At 37.1% G+C, this 15,327-nt stretch overlaps 1 protein-coding gene across 6 annotated transcripts in view; it reads right to left on the minus strand.

The window, feature by feature from the left end:
* The window catches only part of REV3L (REV3 like, DNA directed polymerase zeta catalytic subunit), a 194,940-nt gene that overhangs the window by 104,557 nt on the left and 75,056 nt on the right, over positions 1–15,327 (minus strand). For all 6 annotated transcript variants that reach the window (XM_030809566.1, XM_030809568.1, XM_030809567.1 and 3 more), the window contains 3 exons: positions 14,523–14,712; positions 8,773–8,847; positions 2,798–2,958 (listed from right to left, as the gene is read on the minus strand). In XM_030809566.1, the coding sequence (XP_030665426.1) occupies positions 2,798–2,958; positions 8,773–8,847; positions 14,523–14,712 (426 nt within the window). The remainder of the gene's footprint in view (positions 1–2,797; positions 2,959–8,772; positions 8,848–14,522; positions 14,713–15,327) is intronic.

A 15,327-nucleotide genomic window follows, 5' to 3' on the forward strand; every position in this document is an offset into this window, starting at 1 on the left:
GGGAGGAGTTAAACCAAAAGTGAACTAAGAGACAAAAAATGCTAACCTCTGCTTCAAGAAGGTTGACAGTGATGGAAAAGAAAAAAATTATGGCAGTTAGTAAAGATATTAGGATTGGAAGTGTCAGTTTCATTTTAAGAGAAGTAGAAAGGAAGGAATTCAATGAGAAGAAAAGGCAAAAGATGCTACAACACTTGACACAGAAATTCTACTCCCAGGTAGGTGTCCAAGAGAAATGAAAATATATAGCTACACAAAAATTCATAAATGGATGTTCACAGCAGCATTGTTCATAATAGCCAAAATATCCATTAACTGGGATAGGAATAAATAAAATGTAGTGTATTCACATAACAGAGTATTATTTGGCCATAAAAAGAAATGAAGTACTGATATAAGCTACAACACTGATGAACCGTGAAAACATTATGCTAAGTAGAAAAAAACCCCACATATTATATGATTCCACTTACATTAAATGTGCAGTATGGGCAAATATACAGAAACTAAAAGTAGATTAGTAAGGTTGCTCAGAAGTGGGAAACATGGGAAGCTTGGGGGTGACTGCTACAGGTCATAGGATTTCTTTCAGAGGTGATGAAAATGTTCTAAATTTGTGGTGATGGTTACATAACCCCAAATACAGGAATACCCCATTAAATTGTGCTTTGCTTTATTGCATTTTGCAGATATTGCAATTTTTACATATTGAACATTTGTGGCAACTCTGCATTGAGCAAATCTATTGGTGCCATTTTTACAAGAGCATGTGTTCATTTTGTGCTTCTCTGTCACATTTTGGTTCCTCTTGCAATATTTCAAACCTGTGAACAGTGATCTCTGATGTTACTATTGTTAATTGTTTTCAGGTACCTCAATAAACCGTGCCCATAAAAGACAGCGAACTTGAGTGTGTTCCAACTGCTCCACTGACTGGCCATTCCCATTTCTTTCTTTCCTAGCACCTTCCTATTCCCTGAGACACTACAATATTGAAATTAGGCAAATTAGTAACCCTACAATGGCCTCTAAATGTTCAAATGAAGAGTCACATGTCTCTCACTTTAAATCAAAGACTAAAAATGATTAAGCTTACCAAGGAAGGCATGTCAGAAGCCAAAATAAGCCAAAAGCTAGGTCTCTTGTACCAGTTAGCCAAGTAGTGAATGCAAAGGAAAAGTTCTTGAAGGAAATTAACAGTGCTACTCCAATGGAACACACAAACGATAAGAAAGTGAAATAGCCTTACTGCAGATAGGTGAAACAGCAGGGGCTGATATAGAAGCTGCAGCAAGTTCTCCGGAAGACCTAGCTAAGATAACTGATGAAGGTGGATACACTAAATAACAGATTATCAATGTAGATGAAAACAACCTTATCTGGGAAGAAGATGCTGTTTAGAACTTCCATTGCTAGAGAGCAGTCAATGCCTGATTTCAAAGCTTCAAAGGACTCTCTTGGTAGGGTTAGTTAATGCTGCTGTAACTGGAAGTTGAAGCCAATGCTTATTTGCCATTCTGAAAATCCTAGGGCCCTTAAGAATTATGCTAAATCTACTCTGCCTGTGTTCTATAAGTGGATCAAAAAAGCATGGATGACAGTATAATGGTTGCAGCATGGTTTACTGAATATTTTAAGCCCATTGTTGAGATCTACTGCTCAGAAAAAAAGATTCCTTTCAAACTATTTCTGCTCACTAACAATGCACCTGGTCACCCAATAGGTCTCATGGAGATGTACAAGAAGACTAATGTTGGTTCTCTGCCTGCTAACACAACATCCATTCTGCAGCCCATGGGTCAAAAAGTAATTTCGACTTTCAAGTCTTATTATTTAAGAAGTGCATTTCATAAGGCTATAGCTGTCACTGACAGTGATTCCACTGATGGATCTGGGCAAAATATAATGAAAACCTTCCAGAAAGGATTCACCATTCAAGATGCTCTAGCCTTCTCTCGTCTGTAACTTTCCATTCCAACAGTAAAAAATCTGGGATCTCCTACTTTTCACCTCAGAAAGTTACAAATGTAAAAGGAGAAATAAATTTGTTTTGAGAGGAAATCACTTATTCAAATAGCCATGTTATTCTGTTTTGTTCATAATATCAAAGGCTCTATAAATAAAGAACTTTAAAGCAATACCAAATTCAACCCAGAGAAAGCTCTGCTTGCAATATTTTTCAGGTCATGTCACACAAAGAAAAATAATAATGCTTGCACAGCCCACCGAGATAAAATGGACAAGGATGTTCAATGGTGGTGATGGCTCAAGGGACTTAGGAATCCGTCTGGAATGCTGAGAGACCAACACCTCCACTAACCTACAGTTATTCACACGATCAGGGAAGTGCTGGACTAAAGTAACAAGGCTCTAAGAACTCCAGGGATTTCTAGAATTGTGTATCATATACTACTCCTAAAATATAAAAAGTAACATTAAGGTCTGAGGTTAAAAAAAAAAAAAGAATCACAATACATATCAATTGCTAAGCAGTGTAAAGGGTTCACTTTTGTAGTGGTCTAGAACTAAACCCACAATACCTTTTAGGTAGCCTGTATACTAAAAACCATCAAACTGTCCTCTTTAAATGGATATAAATTATAACTCAATAAAGCTGTTACCAAAAAAAATTTTTTTCTGAGATGCTTTTTCTGACAATCTCTAATCCCACTTTGCATATATTTCTTTTCATTCTTTAGTCACTCAACATTTATTTGCTAAATATATATTATTTTATAAATCACTGACTATACAACACTTGTTTCAAAACTTTAATTTGATTGAAAATTAACCTTACTTTTCCTTCTTGCTTTTCGGAACTTGACAGCAGCCAGATTTATTAAATTCATGCCATAAAGATTGTAGTCAATGAAGAGCTGTAGGAGGTAGGGAATATGCGCTTCATGAGGCTGGTAAAATTTATTCATTATAGCTCCGCTTTGCAAAAGTTCACATATCCTAAATAAGAAAAAAGAAGTTTTATCATAAAATTATGTTCCCTAAAATGTTAAATGAAACAATGATTATAGAAATATAGAGAACAAAGCACATATTAGCACACAAAATTTCCATCTCAATTTTACCGGAAATTTGTATTTTGTTAGAAATTAAAAGTTTCAATCAAGTTTTAAAGTAAGCAACATGTTCTGAATAACAAAAAACTGCATGGATGAAGAATATTTTGTCTTAAACCAATTTGATACTAACTATATTTAAAAATTAAAATACCAAAAGGTTTTTAAAATAAAATTTTTCTTTTAAAAATAACAAATAATTTTGAAAAGATTAAATAAATATTCAAAAAAGGAAAAGAAATCATTACTTATAATCCCACCACTCAGAGGTATTGCCATTTTGATATTTTTCCTTCCTTTTTTTTTCCTTCATGATGACAAATACAAACAACAGACAATTATACACAGCACAGTTAAGTACTATGTGGGGACATACATTAAACATCTAGAAAAGATACTAAACAGATAGAGGTGCAGAGGTGGTTTCAACAAAACCTTAGAGAAACTCTTTAAGCAAGAGACTAAATGATGAACTAGAGGCACTTTTTTCTCTGAAGAGAGGGAAGAGTATTCACGTAAATAAAACTGCACATGTAAAGTGTCACGAGAAAACATAGCTTATTCAGGAACTGAAATCACTGAGTAAGACTGTGACCTAGTGTCACAGGCAGGGATAGAGAAGTAATGAGAAGTAAGACCATGCAGAGCCTGTTAAGACATTTGAAGAGGTAGTGAAATTTGTCTGAGAGGTGAATAGCAGAAAAGTGACATCACCAGACTAGCTATAGAATACAGAAGACTACAGGTAACGAGTAAATAGGCTATTGTGGAAAAACTAAGGATGGTGGCTATAACAAGAATCATAGAAATGTACTGATTCAGGAGACATATAAGGGGTGAAATGATCAGGCCTTGATGACTAACTAGATGTGAAGGGTGAGACAGAAAAGGGGCTGAGGGTGATGCCTAGATTTCTTGCTTAAGCAGCTGGTTAGTGGTGTTGCAATTATTTGAAAGGGGAAGAACTGTAAGAAAAACTGGCTTGTTTGGGATTTTTTGGAAGGGGAATAAGGATAAACTCAATTTAGACACAAGGGCATTTAGGTATAGTGGGGATCCAATAATAATATTGGAAATGAATCATAAAGAAAATAACAATCATTTTATTAACACAGCAGAGGTAACTAACATATTTCTGAGTACTATATATTGGATACTGTGCTAACGTACTTTATTACAAGTAATGTTTATTACAAGTCTGTGGTACGATCATCTCCATTTTATAAATAAAGAAATTATCTTAGATTTAAAAATCACACAAAAGGTAGAAGAGCTCTGAGATGGGAGGACCACTTGAGCCCAGGAGTTCCAGGTTACAGTGAGATATGATGGCATCACTGCATGCCATCCTGGGCAACAGAGCAAGATCCTATCTCTTAAAAAAACAAAGGGGCTAAAATTCAAATCAAAATTTCTCTGCCTTGTGGGCCCTCACTCTTAACCACTGGGCTATTCTATCTATCCAGTAGATGGTTTGATATATTGTTTAGAAGCTCTAGAGAGAAATTAGGCTATTCATTTACATTTGGAAGTCAAAAGCATAAAGATAAACAAAAACCAAAACCAAAACCAAACAAACCCATGGGAGTAGATAAGTCTGTAGAGGGAAGAGAAAATATACAGAGAAAAGATGAAAGTCTAAGGCAGAATTCTAAGAAACAACCACAGATGTTAAAAGGGAAACCAACAAAATGGCAGAAATACAATTGATCACACTGGTATGAGAAAAACTAGAGGTGGTATATATCACAGAAGCTAACATTTAGGATTGTTTTAAGGCATCATAAGCATCACCATGAGGTCAAAAAGTAAGGACCTAAAATTGGATTTAGCAACACAGAGGTCATTAGTGAAAGCAATTTTCGGTAAAATGGTTGGGGTAGAAGCCATATTGGAGTAAGTTAAAGAGTGAATGGAAAAGCCGAGCACAGTGGCTCGTGCCTGTAATCCCAGCACTTTGGGAGGCTGAGGCAGGTGGATCACTTGAGATCAGGGGTTCTAGACCAGCCTGGCCAACACGGAGAAACCCGGTCCTTACTAAAAATACAAAAAATTAGTCAGATGTGGTGGTGGTGCCTGTAATCCTAACTACTTAGGAGGCTGAGGCAGGAGAATTGCATGAACCCAGGAGGATGAGATTACAGTGAGCTGAAATCGTGCCATTGACCTCCAGCCTGAGCAACAGGGCAAGATTCCATTTCAAAACAAACAAACAAACAAACAATGAATGGGAGGTAAGAAGTTGGATACACAAAGTATAGATAAATCTTTCAAGGAGAATGGCTATAAGAGAAAGGTGTTTCTTTGAGTATGAATGTGTGCATATAATTAGCAGTTTTAATAATATTAAAATGGAATTGGAAAGAAAGACGGGAATAGCCGATAGATGGAAGAGATCCTTGAAAACATCAAAGAAGATGAATCTTGAGCCTCAGAGGTGAGGAGGAAAAATTTCTTTCACGGAATAGGCAGCGAGGAGAGAATGGATGTAAATGCAATTTAAGGTTAAGAAGGCCTTAAGAGAGCTTTATTCCAGTGGTTCTCAAACTTTTTGGCCCCAGAACCCCTTTCGTTCTTAAAATGTTATTGAGGGGCTGGGCACGGTGGCTCACGCCTGTAATCCCAGCACTTTGGGAGCCTGAGGCGTGCAGATCACCTGAGGTCAGGAGTTTGAGACCAGCCTGGCCAACATGGTGAAACCCCATCTCTACTAAAAATATTAAAAAATTAGCTAGGCATGGTGGTGGGCACCAGTAATCTCAGCTACTCATGGGGCTGAGGCAGGAGAATTGCTTGAACCTGGGAGGCAGAGGTTGCAGTGAGCCAACACAGTGCCACTGCACTCCAGCCTGGGCAACAGTGAGACTCCATCTTAAAAACAAAACAAAACAAAACAAATACAACGTTATTGAGAACACTAAAGAGCTTTTGTTTATATGGTTTATATCTACTGATATTTACCATATTAGAAATTAAAACAGAAATGCAGTGGTGCGATCTCAGCTCACTGCAACCTCCACCTCCAGGGTTCAAACGATTCTCCCACCTTAGCCTCCAGAATAGCTAAGACGACAGGTGCTTGCCACAAGCCCAGCTAATTTTTGTATTTTTTGGTAGAGATGGGGTTTCATCATGTTGGCCAGGTTTGTCTCAAACTCCTGACCACACGTGATCTGCCCGCCTCAGCCTCCCAAAGTGCTGGAATTACAAGTGTGAGCCACCGTGTCCCACCTATTAATTTTGAAATAACAATAAACTCCTATGTTAACATAAATAACATTGTTTTAAACTATATTTTTCAAAACAAAAACAACTTAGTGAGAAAATAAACACTGTTTTACATGTTTACAAATCCTTGTTTCAACAGAAGATAGCTGGATTATTACATCAGCTTCTGCTCAATCTGTTGCAGTGTATTGCTTTTGTTGATGCATATGAAGAAAATTTAGCCTCACAAAGATATGGAGTTGAAAAAGAAAGAATAATTTAATAGCCTTTCATGTTACTTTCATTTTGTCACATAAATGTTACAAAGATATATAACCAAGGGTCAAAATTCAATAAAATAATTTTTACCATGTCCTAATGGATATTCTTATGTGAGTGCTTAGTGGTAGAAAACACAATGATTAGTAGTTGATGTCATTACCCTGATTTCAGACAAAGTGCCGGATTAACCCACTATCAATGAAAACAGTGTAAAAGGAAAATCAGTATAATCTTAGCATAATAAAGATCTTAGTATTTTAGTATAATAAAGATAATTCTGACCATACAAATCCCCTGAAAGGGTTTCAGAAATCCCCACTTCACACTTTGAAAACCACCTCTCTAGAATGATGGGTTCTATTTTCTCTAAGAAGGTAAGGCCTGAGTAGAGGATAGAGAATAGTAAAGAAATAATTAACTAGAAAAAAGTAGATGCATAGCAGGCAGGGAAGGGTCTGGGTGGAGTTGAAAACCATGAATTTACAGTGGCACCAGTGTGTAATTTTTTTAAATTTTTTTTTATTCTGCAGTAATCAGAAACTAAGGCTTAGTGGACAGAAAATAAATGGATGAATTCAGAACTGACGTTTTCATTTGGCAGATCAAAGAGTACCACAATTTTTGCTTATATATTTGGGTTACTTGTGTATGCTCTATCTCCCCAGCTTGTTGTAAGTTCCCTGAGGGCATGAACCATGCACACTTTGTTCACCATGTCTGCCCAGCAACTTCCACAGAGCATCAAATAATGTAGGTACTTTACAAATATTTATTAAATATGCATAAACAGGTCTGGTATGGTGGCTCAGGCCTGTAATCCCAGCACTTCGGGAGGCTAAGGTGGGAAGATCACTGGAGCCCAGGAGTTTGTGGCTGCAGTGAGCTATGATTGCACCATTGCATACTCCAGCCTGGGTGACAAAGCAAGACTGTCTTGAAAAAATAATAAATGAATAAATAATGATGAATAAATGAAGGAATCCATTAATAAATCAGGAATTTTAGAATGGCATTGTGATAAGCTATATAATTCAAAGCAAACTTATTGAGAAGTTTAGTGTTTGCTATGGTTGCAAGGAAAAAAATTGATTGTATTTATAATTTAAGTAGTTTATAGGTTATTTATAAAATACTTACGCCTCTTTTAATCATGGATCCCACTCCAGCGCAACTTGTGGACGAGAAAGGGAAAAATGACTGAGGTTTACTCTCTTACCACTCTGTATGTGTGTGAGAGAGTAAGAGTCCACAGAAAATGCTCTTTTGTACTCCATGAATATGAGGAAGTATAAGTAGAGGGGAACTGGTACAAAACAGAAGTTATTTTGGGTAAGATCAAGTGCAGGATGTAGGAAAACTAGTTTTCAGTGACAAGGGAATAACCATTGGGAAAAGAGCTGTGCTTCAGTGAAGTACTCAAATGGTTTAATCCAGGGTAAACCTCATGTCCTGGGCAGTTGTGCCCCCTGTAGTGCTTTAATTCACTATGGGAAAACATCCAATCTGTGTTTTACAAAAAAGTTACTTTTTGGAACCCAGTACCTACTAGCAGAGAGGACCTCCTGAAAAAATTATACTCAGTACACCTCTGAGGCCACTCTTACCCTAGTTTGCCACTATACATAGTGAAAATCCTTGTTTTGAATCTGAAAGGATGATTAAAATCTTCCATATATGTGCCCTTCCCTGCCCTCCACGATGATTGAGAGGATAAGCTAGAGGCAGGGAGACTAAGTGAGGGAAGAAAAAACAACCAAAACCAAAACCAACAAAAAACCTGGAATATAAAATTTCACCAACATCTAGTAAACAGTCAACAGGTTTCTGAGATCTCAAAAGCCCTCTCACTCTGGACTCACTCCTACATATTTCTCCTTGCTTTGAAGCTAAAGAGCAACTTTCTCTTAATGCTGAACTAAGGTCTCGCCAGAAGAGGCCTAACATCATACAAGGCAGCCATAATCTCTCCTTACCTATTTCTACGAACTCCTAATCTGTAACAGGAAAGAAGCAGTTGGGAGCCTCCACCTCTAAAATATCCTTCATAGAGTCCAAGCCACTGGTCTCTCTCTGTACACGTACATGTGTATTTTACGGTCTCTGTCTTTAATAAGACTACAAACTACAGAGGCCTTCTTTCTAGATTTTTTTTATTGTTAAAATACTTAAATGGTAGTTGTTCATATTTTGGTTTCATTTATCTTCGTACCTTTTCACCATTGCAGGATTGTAAAGATAGATCTTCATAAAGTGTCTTTCCTTCTCATGATAACCATAAAAAGGCCTGAAATATAAGTAAAAGATATTTCAAATTATTTTCATAATTCAGAGATGAAATAATGCAATTTATTGCCCTAATTAGATTCAGCTGGCCAAATTCAGTCTTACGTTTAATATTATCCACCCCTGCAAAAAAAAAAATTTAAAAAACCCCAAACCTTTCGGTTAAACCTAGCACAGGTTAACATATGAAATACTGAAGCTTTTTTAAAAAGTGTAAAAAATATCACTTTCTTTACATTACTGATGATGGGAATTAAAATTATCACTCTGAAAAAACTATGGACACAAAGGAAGAACAAACCATCCACCCCTTAATATCAAACATCAAGACTCTTTAAGGGGCTTTTTGTTTTCGTTACCCCACATATAAGAAAACATATTTTTGTTTGCTTTACTCCACATATGAGAGAAACAGACCTTTCAGCCGCATTCTTCTGGCTCCCATTTTTTTGTTAAAAACTGAAGTTCTTCATCAACAGAGTCCTTTAATTAACAACACTTACATTACTTTCCTTATTCAGCTGTTTATTATTATTTTATAAGTTCAATAGGCAGAGACAATTTACCTATTATATGTATATACAGCATACGTTTCAGTAGCTGATATGAATAAACCTGTAACACACAACCATATCAAATGCAGCCTGTGAAAAAACTGTGTAGACAGGAACTTACGAGATTGAAAAAGACCGTGGACTTACTTAAGCAACCTAACCAGGTTATGGCTTAGTTTTTTCTCAGGGTATCAGCTGGAATGAGGAAAGAGGGAAGCGAAAGACTATATAACAGGGAGAGAAATCCTCGGTGCAAGATGAAATAAGCTGAACTCTCACATCATTTCAGGAGGATCTGAAACTACACTACAACCTCTGATATACAGAACACTGTTTTCAAAGATGATGTAATTAGAAACAATACATAAACAGGCATAAATTTGTGAATGAAATAAAAGGCTTGTATTGGCTTAAAAGTGGTCTGTTAATACACGGTTAAATCTTCAGGTGGATAAACCCAATCACTCTTCATTTAAAAACATTGTTCCCTTATGACAGGCAGTAGATAACAGAATTTACTCTCATAGGACATCACCTCTCTGTGATGTCTAATAGTGTAGTGGACATCAAATAAAGGACTAATTTGGTAGCAGAGTCATTATTTTGGGTATAAACAATTTTTCTGGTTGTTTTAAGCCATCTGTATTATTGTTATAAAGTAATTTCTGTTAAAAAAAAAAAAACCAACAAAACTATTTACCAAGGTCTAAAAGGTTCCTCATCTCATCCTTGCCTCTCACTCCAATCTCAAGTCATACCATTCTTCCTTCTCCTCCAACCACTCTAAACATTTCAGACCCTCTAACTCGATCCCTCAAGTGGAAAGCTCTGCTCTGGACTTTTGCATGGCTTGTTTAATCTTCATTCAGAACTCTGCTTAATTTACCTTCTCAGAAAAGTCTCACCTGACTCATCCCTCCCTCTTACTCTTCACCCTTTTCTTAACTTTTTATAATACCATAATACCACTTCCCATCTAGTTTGCTGCTGTTCACCCTACTTTGTTGCCATGAAGAATCGGTTAAAGAAAGACATTACATAAATGATACCATTCTCTCTCACTGGCAAATTCAACCTTAATTGTAGCCCTTTCCTGCTATGGTATTTTTCATATATACAAAGGTAGTTGTCTGGAAACATGGGTTATCTTCAGCCAGATGAATGGTTTTGCCAAAAGAATTCCTCATCAGGGAGACTCTTCGGGGGAAAAAAGTAGAATGGAGGAGTATGAAAGCAGATGTTTTCATGTTTAAAAAATTATATCTCGTAATTAGAGTTAGTTTCTTAGGTATATCAATAGGAAGGAAAATGAGTGTGGATAGTGAAAAATCTCACCTAATTAATTTTGATGGATTGAGAATCTCTTTATAGAAGATTCTCTAAAATCATGAGTGAGAAGGAATCCTAGAAATTAGCCCAAGGTCATGATCCTATCTCTTAACTCAGCCTCAGGATAGTGATAGTCTAAAAAGAATAGAGTTAAACCTTATGTAAATGTTAATTTGGTAGCTAGATGCAACTTTATGTAACTTAAAGAAGTAGGAAAAATTGAAGGAGTAAAGGAATTAGAGAAGGTAGAATGAATGGGAAGGAAAAAGGGGATCTAGGGAAGACAATGACCAAAAAATCAGAAGAAAAAAGAAAACTGCAATGAAAAATTAGAGTGAGCAGCTCATCTTTTGCCCCATGTATCCAGATCTGTAACTCAACTACTCTCAAAAATGTGGCAATGTCTTTAACAAATACAAAAATACAGGAAGATAAATGACTATGTATTTCACTGGGCTGTTTGGAGACTTAACTTTGAAATGAGGATATATATAGGAAAGTTATTAGAAACTATCAAGAATTAACAAAACTAAAAGATAAAGTAGATAATTATCCCTAACATAATTGCTGCTGTTATAGGATGAGTGTAAACTTTCACCTCATTCATTTATCCAACCAAATAGTTACTGAGCCATCTCATACATGCTAGTGCACTAGCATGCAGTTTACATGCTAGTCGAAGAAACACATAAAAATTAAGTAAATAAATAAAAATTAAAATACCTGCAAACTGTATTAAGTGCTAAAGAAAACAAATAATGGGCTGAGATACACAATAATAAAAACAGTAATAGTAATGATGCCCTACTTAAAATAAGTTTAAGTAGGGCATTATTATTATTGTTTTATTGTACCTTATTTTATTTATTATTGTACCTTATTTTAAGTGGGATAGTCAAAGAAAACTTCTCTGAAGAGGTCAATGATCTGGAGGATTGGGGAAGGGTAGAACACTCAAGGAAAGAAAATTGTACATACAAAGAACTTAGGGGAGAAACAACTTGGATAGCAGAGGAACTGAGAGAAGATCACTGTTTCTGAATGGAATACAGAAAGCAAAGTTTCAGAGGTAGATGGGGTGAGGTCACATAGGTTATGGCTAGAAGTTTAAATTGTATTCTATTAACAATATGAAGCCACTCAAGAATTCTTAAATGATTTTAAATTTACAGTATAAGAAGAGTACTTCTGCTGCTCTGGAATGAGATAAAAATAGAAGGAAATTCAATTAAAATGATACTATCATGGTCCAGAGGAAAGCCTAGATTAAGGTAGAAGCAGAGATTTAAGGTCTCCCCTTGGATTTCATACAGACATAAAACAACTCAAATGTTCCTGTATGAGCTCCAGATCTTTCCTGTCAGTTGACTCTACCTCCACCTTCCATCTTACTAGCAGAACACCCTTAAATTTTTGCAGTCAACCTTGATTCCTCTCTCACAACCCTTACCCAGCCACAAAGCAAATCTAATACATTAACTTAACCTTCAGAATAGATCCAAAAGCTGATGATTACTTCCGTGCTACCACCCTAGTTCAAGCCACACTATTTTCTTTTTTGTTTTAATTCCTTGGTCTTTTCTACCTTAATATCAAGCCACCATATTTTCTTACCCAGATTAATGTCCTAATTCTCTCCCTGCTCTTATTCTTGTCCCCCTACAATCTATTATTAATACAGTTGCTTAAGTAATCCTTTCCAGTTTAAGCCAGATCTTGGATCTCTCTCTCTCTCCTCTCTATCTCTCTCCCTCTCTCTCTCTCCCTCCCTCTCTCTCTCTTTTTTGAGACGGTCTCCCTCTGTTGCCCAGGCTGGAGTGCAGCGGCATAATCTCGGCTCACTGCAACCTCCCTGCCTCGGCCTCCCCTAAATTCTCCTGCCTCGGCCTCCGGTGATTCTCCTGCCTCGGCCTGCCGAATACCTGGGATTGCAGGCGCACACCACCACGCCTGGCTGGTTTTTGTATTTTTGGTGGAGACGGGGTTTCGCCGTGTTGGCCAGGCTGGTCTCCAACTCCTGACCTCCAGTGATCTGCTCACCTCAGCCTCCCGAAGTGCTGGGATTACAGACGGAGTCTCGCTCACTCAATGCTCAATGTTGCCGAGGCTGGAGTGCAGTGGTGTGATCTCGGCTCGACACAACCTCCACCTCCCAGCCGCCTGCCTTGGCCTCCCAAAGTGCTAAGATTACAGCCTCTGCCCAGCCGCCACCCTGTCTAGGAAGTGAGGAGCGCCTCTGCCTGGCCGCCCATCGTCTGGGATGTGAGGAGCGCCTCTGCCTGGCCGCCCCGTCTGGGAAGTGAGGAGCGCCTCTGCCTGGCCGCTGTGCAACCTTCCAAATGTGAAGTGACAGCCTTCGTTGTAGAATGAATGGAGACGCTGGCACTGGTTATATAACACCTTGGCAACTATCTCAAGTCGTTGATGGTGGAGGTATTGGAATTATAGAAGAAAGCAAACACACAAATTTGACTAAAGGAGATTTTGTGACTTCTTTCTATTGGCCCTGGCAAACCAAGGTTATTCTGGATGGAAATAGCCTTGAAAAGGTGATATATATATATATATGAACATATCTGATTTTTTTCCCCGTATAATTCTTACTTTGTGCATTTGATATTCAGTTGTGTTTGTAATCACGGAAAAATAAAAGCATATATTTAAAACACACACACACACACACACACACACACACACACAAATTGCTAGGCCCCAAGAATGTAGTTCTACCAAGTTCCCAGGTGTGTTAGTCCGAGTCCTCCAAGAAGTAAATGCCAAATGTGAGAGAAAATGAGAAGGGAGCCAGAAGAAGCTGGCATAGCCACCAGACCTAGATACCAGTCTCATCTCAAGTGGACAGATGGATGTCTTACAGACCTGCTTTAGTATCTTTGCCATGTTCAGTCATAGGGTAAGAGCAGCCTATGGAAAGCAGCTCATGTGGAGTGACAGATTGGAATTGAGCGTATAGTAGCTGGGGCCATTCACTCATTCTCTGTGTATTTGGAGATCTGAGAGGTATATTCCCATGGCTGTAAAACTAGGTAAAGCTAATGATAGTAGGTGATACTAGGAAACCAAAGTATGGAAACCACACTTTGAGAATCATTGGTCCTCACAATCTCTATCCTCTCATCTCTCTCATCTCATTTAGTCCAACTCTCCTTTACTCTTTCATTCTAGTCACCTGGCTTCCATGCTGTTCCTACTCCCTTACCTCCTTCAGGTCTTTGCTCAGATGTTGTTACTTTGTCAATGACACATTCCCTGATTACTCTAAAACTGTCACTAGTCTACTTCCTTACCCCACACTACTGATCCTTCTTATCCTGCTTGTATAGATTCTTTCCTTCCACAGGACTAATTATCATATAGCAAATAATTTAATGTTGTATTTATTGGTTACTATCTGTTTCCCATAGTAGAATGTAACTTCCACATGGGCAGGGCTCTTTGTTTTGTTCAGCAATATATCCCAAATGCCTAGAACAGTGCTTAGCACATAAAAAGTGTTTAATAATATTTGCTGAATAAATTACTATATGAATTACTAATGAGTTTCTATAGTTCTAGGAAGCAGAGAAATGGAAAAGGAAACAACAAAAATCACTGTTGACTCTCTACCTTTCATTGCCACAAAAATTCATGTTAAAAAGTTACAGCAAGAAATTCACTACAGTTCCATTAGACTAGAAGTAAAATAAATAGTTTATCAACTGAATATGTTTTCCTCTAAATAGAATAGCAACATAAATATAAACAGAAATTATAAAATATATTATCATATACTTACATTCCTGATACCAATGACACTTTGAACACATGCTGAGCAGTGGAAGATGGATTGCCTAAAGCCACATTAAGTGCTCTGTCGATACTGAATGCCATCTGAGAAAGATAGCTTTCTGGCTGCTGTCCATAACCATCATATGGCACATAGAGGTAAGGAAAGATGCCATGTAGATGAAGACATGTCTTCTGACCTAAAATGTAACACATTATAAAGTTTAGTTTCCAGACACAGTTTAACAATACAAAACTCAGAATGAAACTCATTTAAATGTTCTAATGGCAACACAGCTTATCTAAGGGAAGAGTTGAAAAAAATTAACCCATAGTTGAAAGTAACCAGTATTAACTACATTTTACAACAGAACATTTGGAAACATTTTGTAAACACAAGCATTGTATAATAGTATGACTTAAACAGTAGTTTTGATGAAAGTATTTTGACTATTTAACCCTCATAATCCAACTAGTCTTGTGTACTTTACTGAATCATCTATAAATACCATTTAGCACAGTGTTATGAAGGTTACAAAAATTCACAAAAAGTTTACTAAATAAACCAATGAATGCCTGTCTTGGCATTAATGTTTTCAAACAAGAGCCTTCCCTAAAAGAGAGGCAGCTCTGGGAGAAAGGGGAATGTAAAAGCAGTTCCAGTGTGTAGAATTTTGCCATTGCTGTGGGAAGGAGGGTAAAAATGAAATTTTGCCATTAAAAGGAAAAAAAAACACAAAACCAAATCAAAACAAAATCTCTACAGATCAATTATCTATAATGGATTTCAGAGTATCTAAATGCTATATCTGGTG

This window comes from Nomascus leucogenys, chromosome 3 (assembly GCF_006542625.1).
Source record: "Nomascus leucogenys isolate Asia chromosome 3, Asia_NLE_v1, whole genome shotgun sequence".
NCBI classification, from domain to species: Eukaryota; Metazoa; Chordata; class Mammalia; order Primates; family Hylobatidae; genus Nomascus; species Nomascus leucogenys.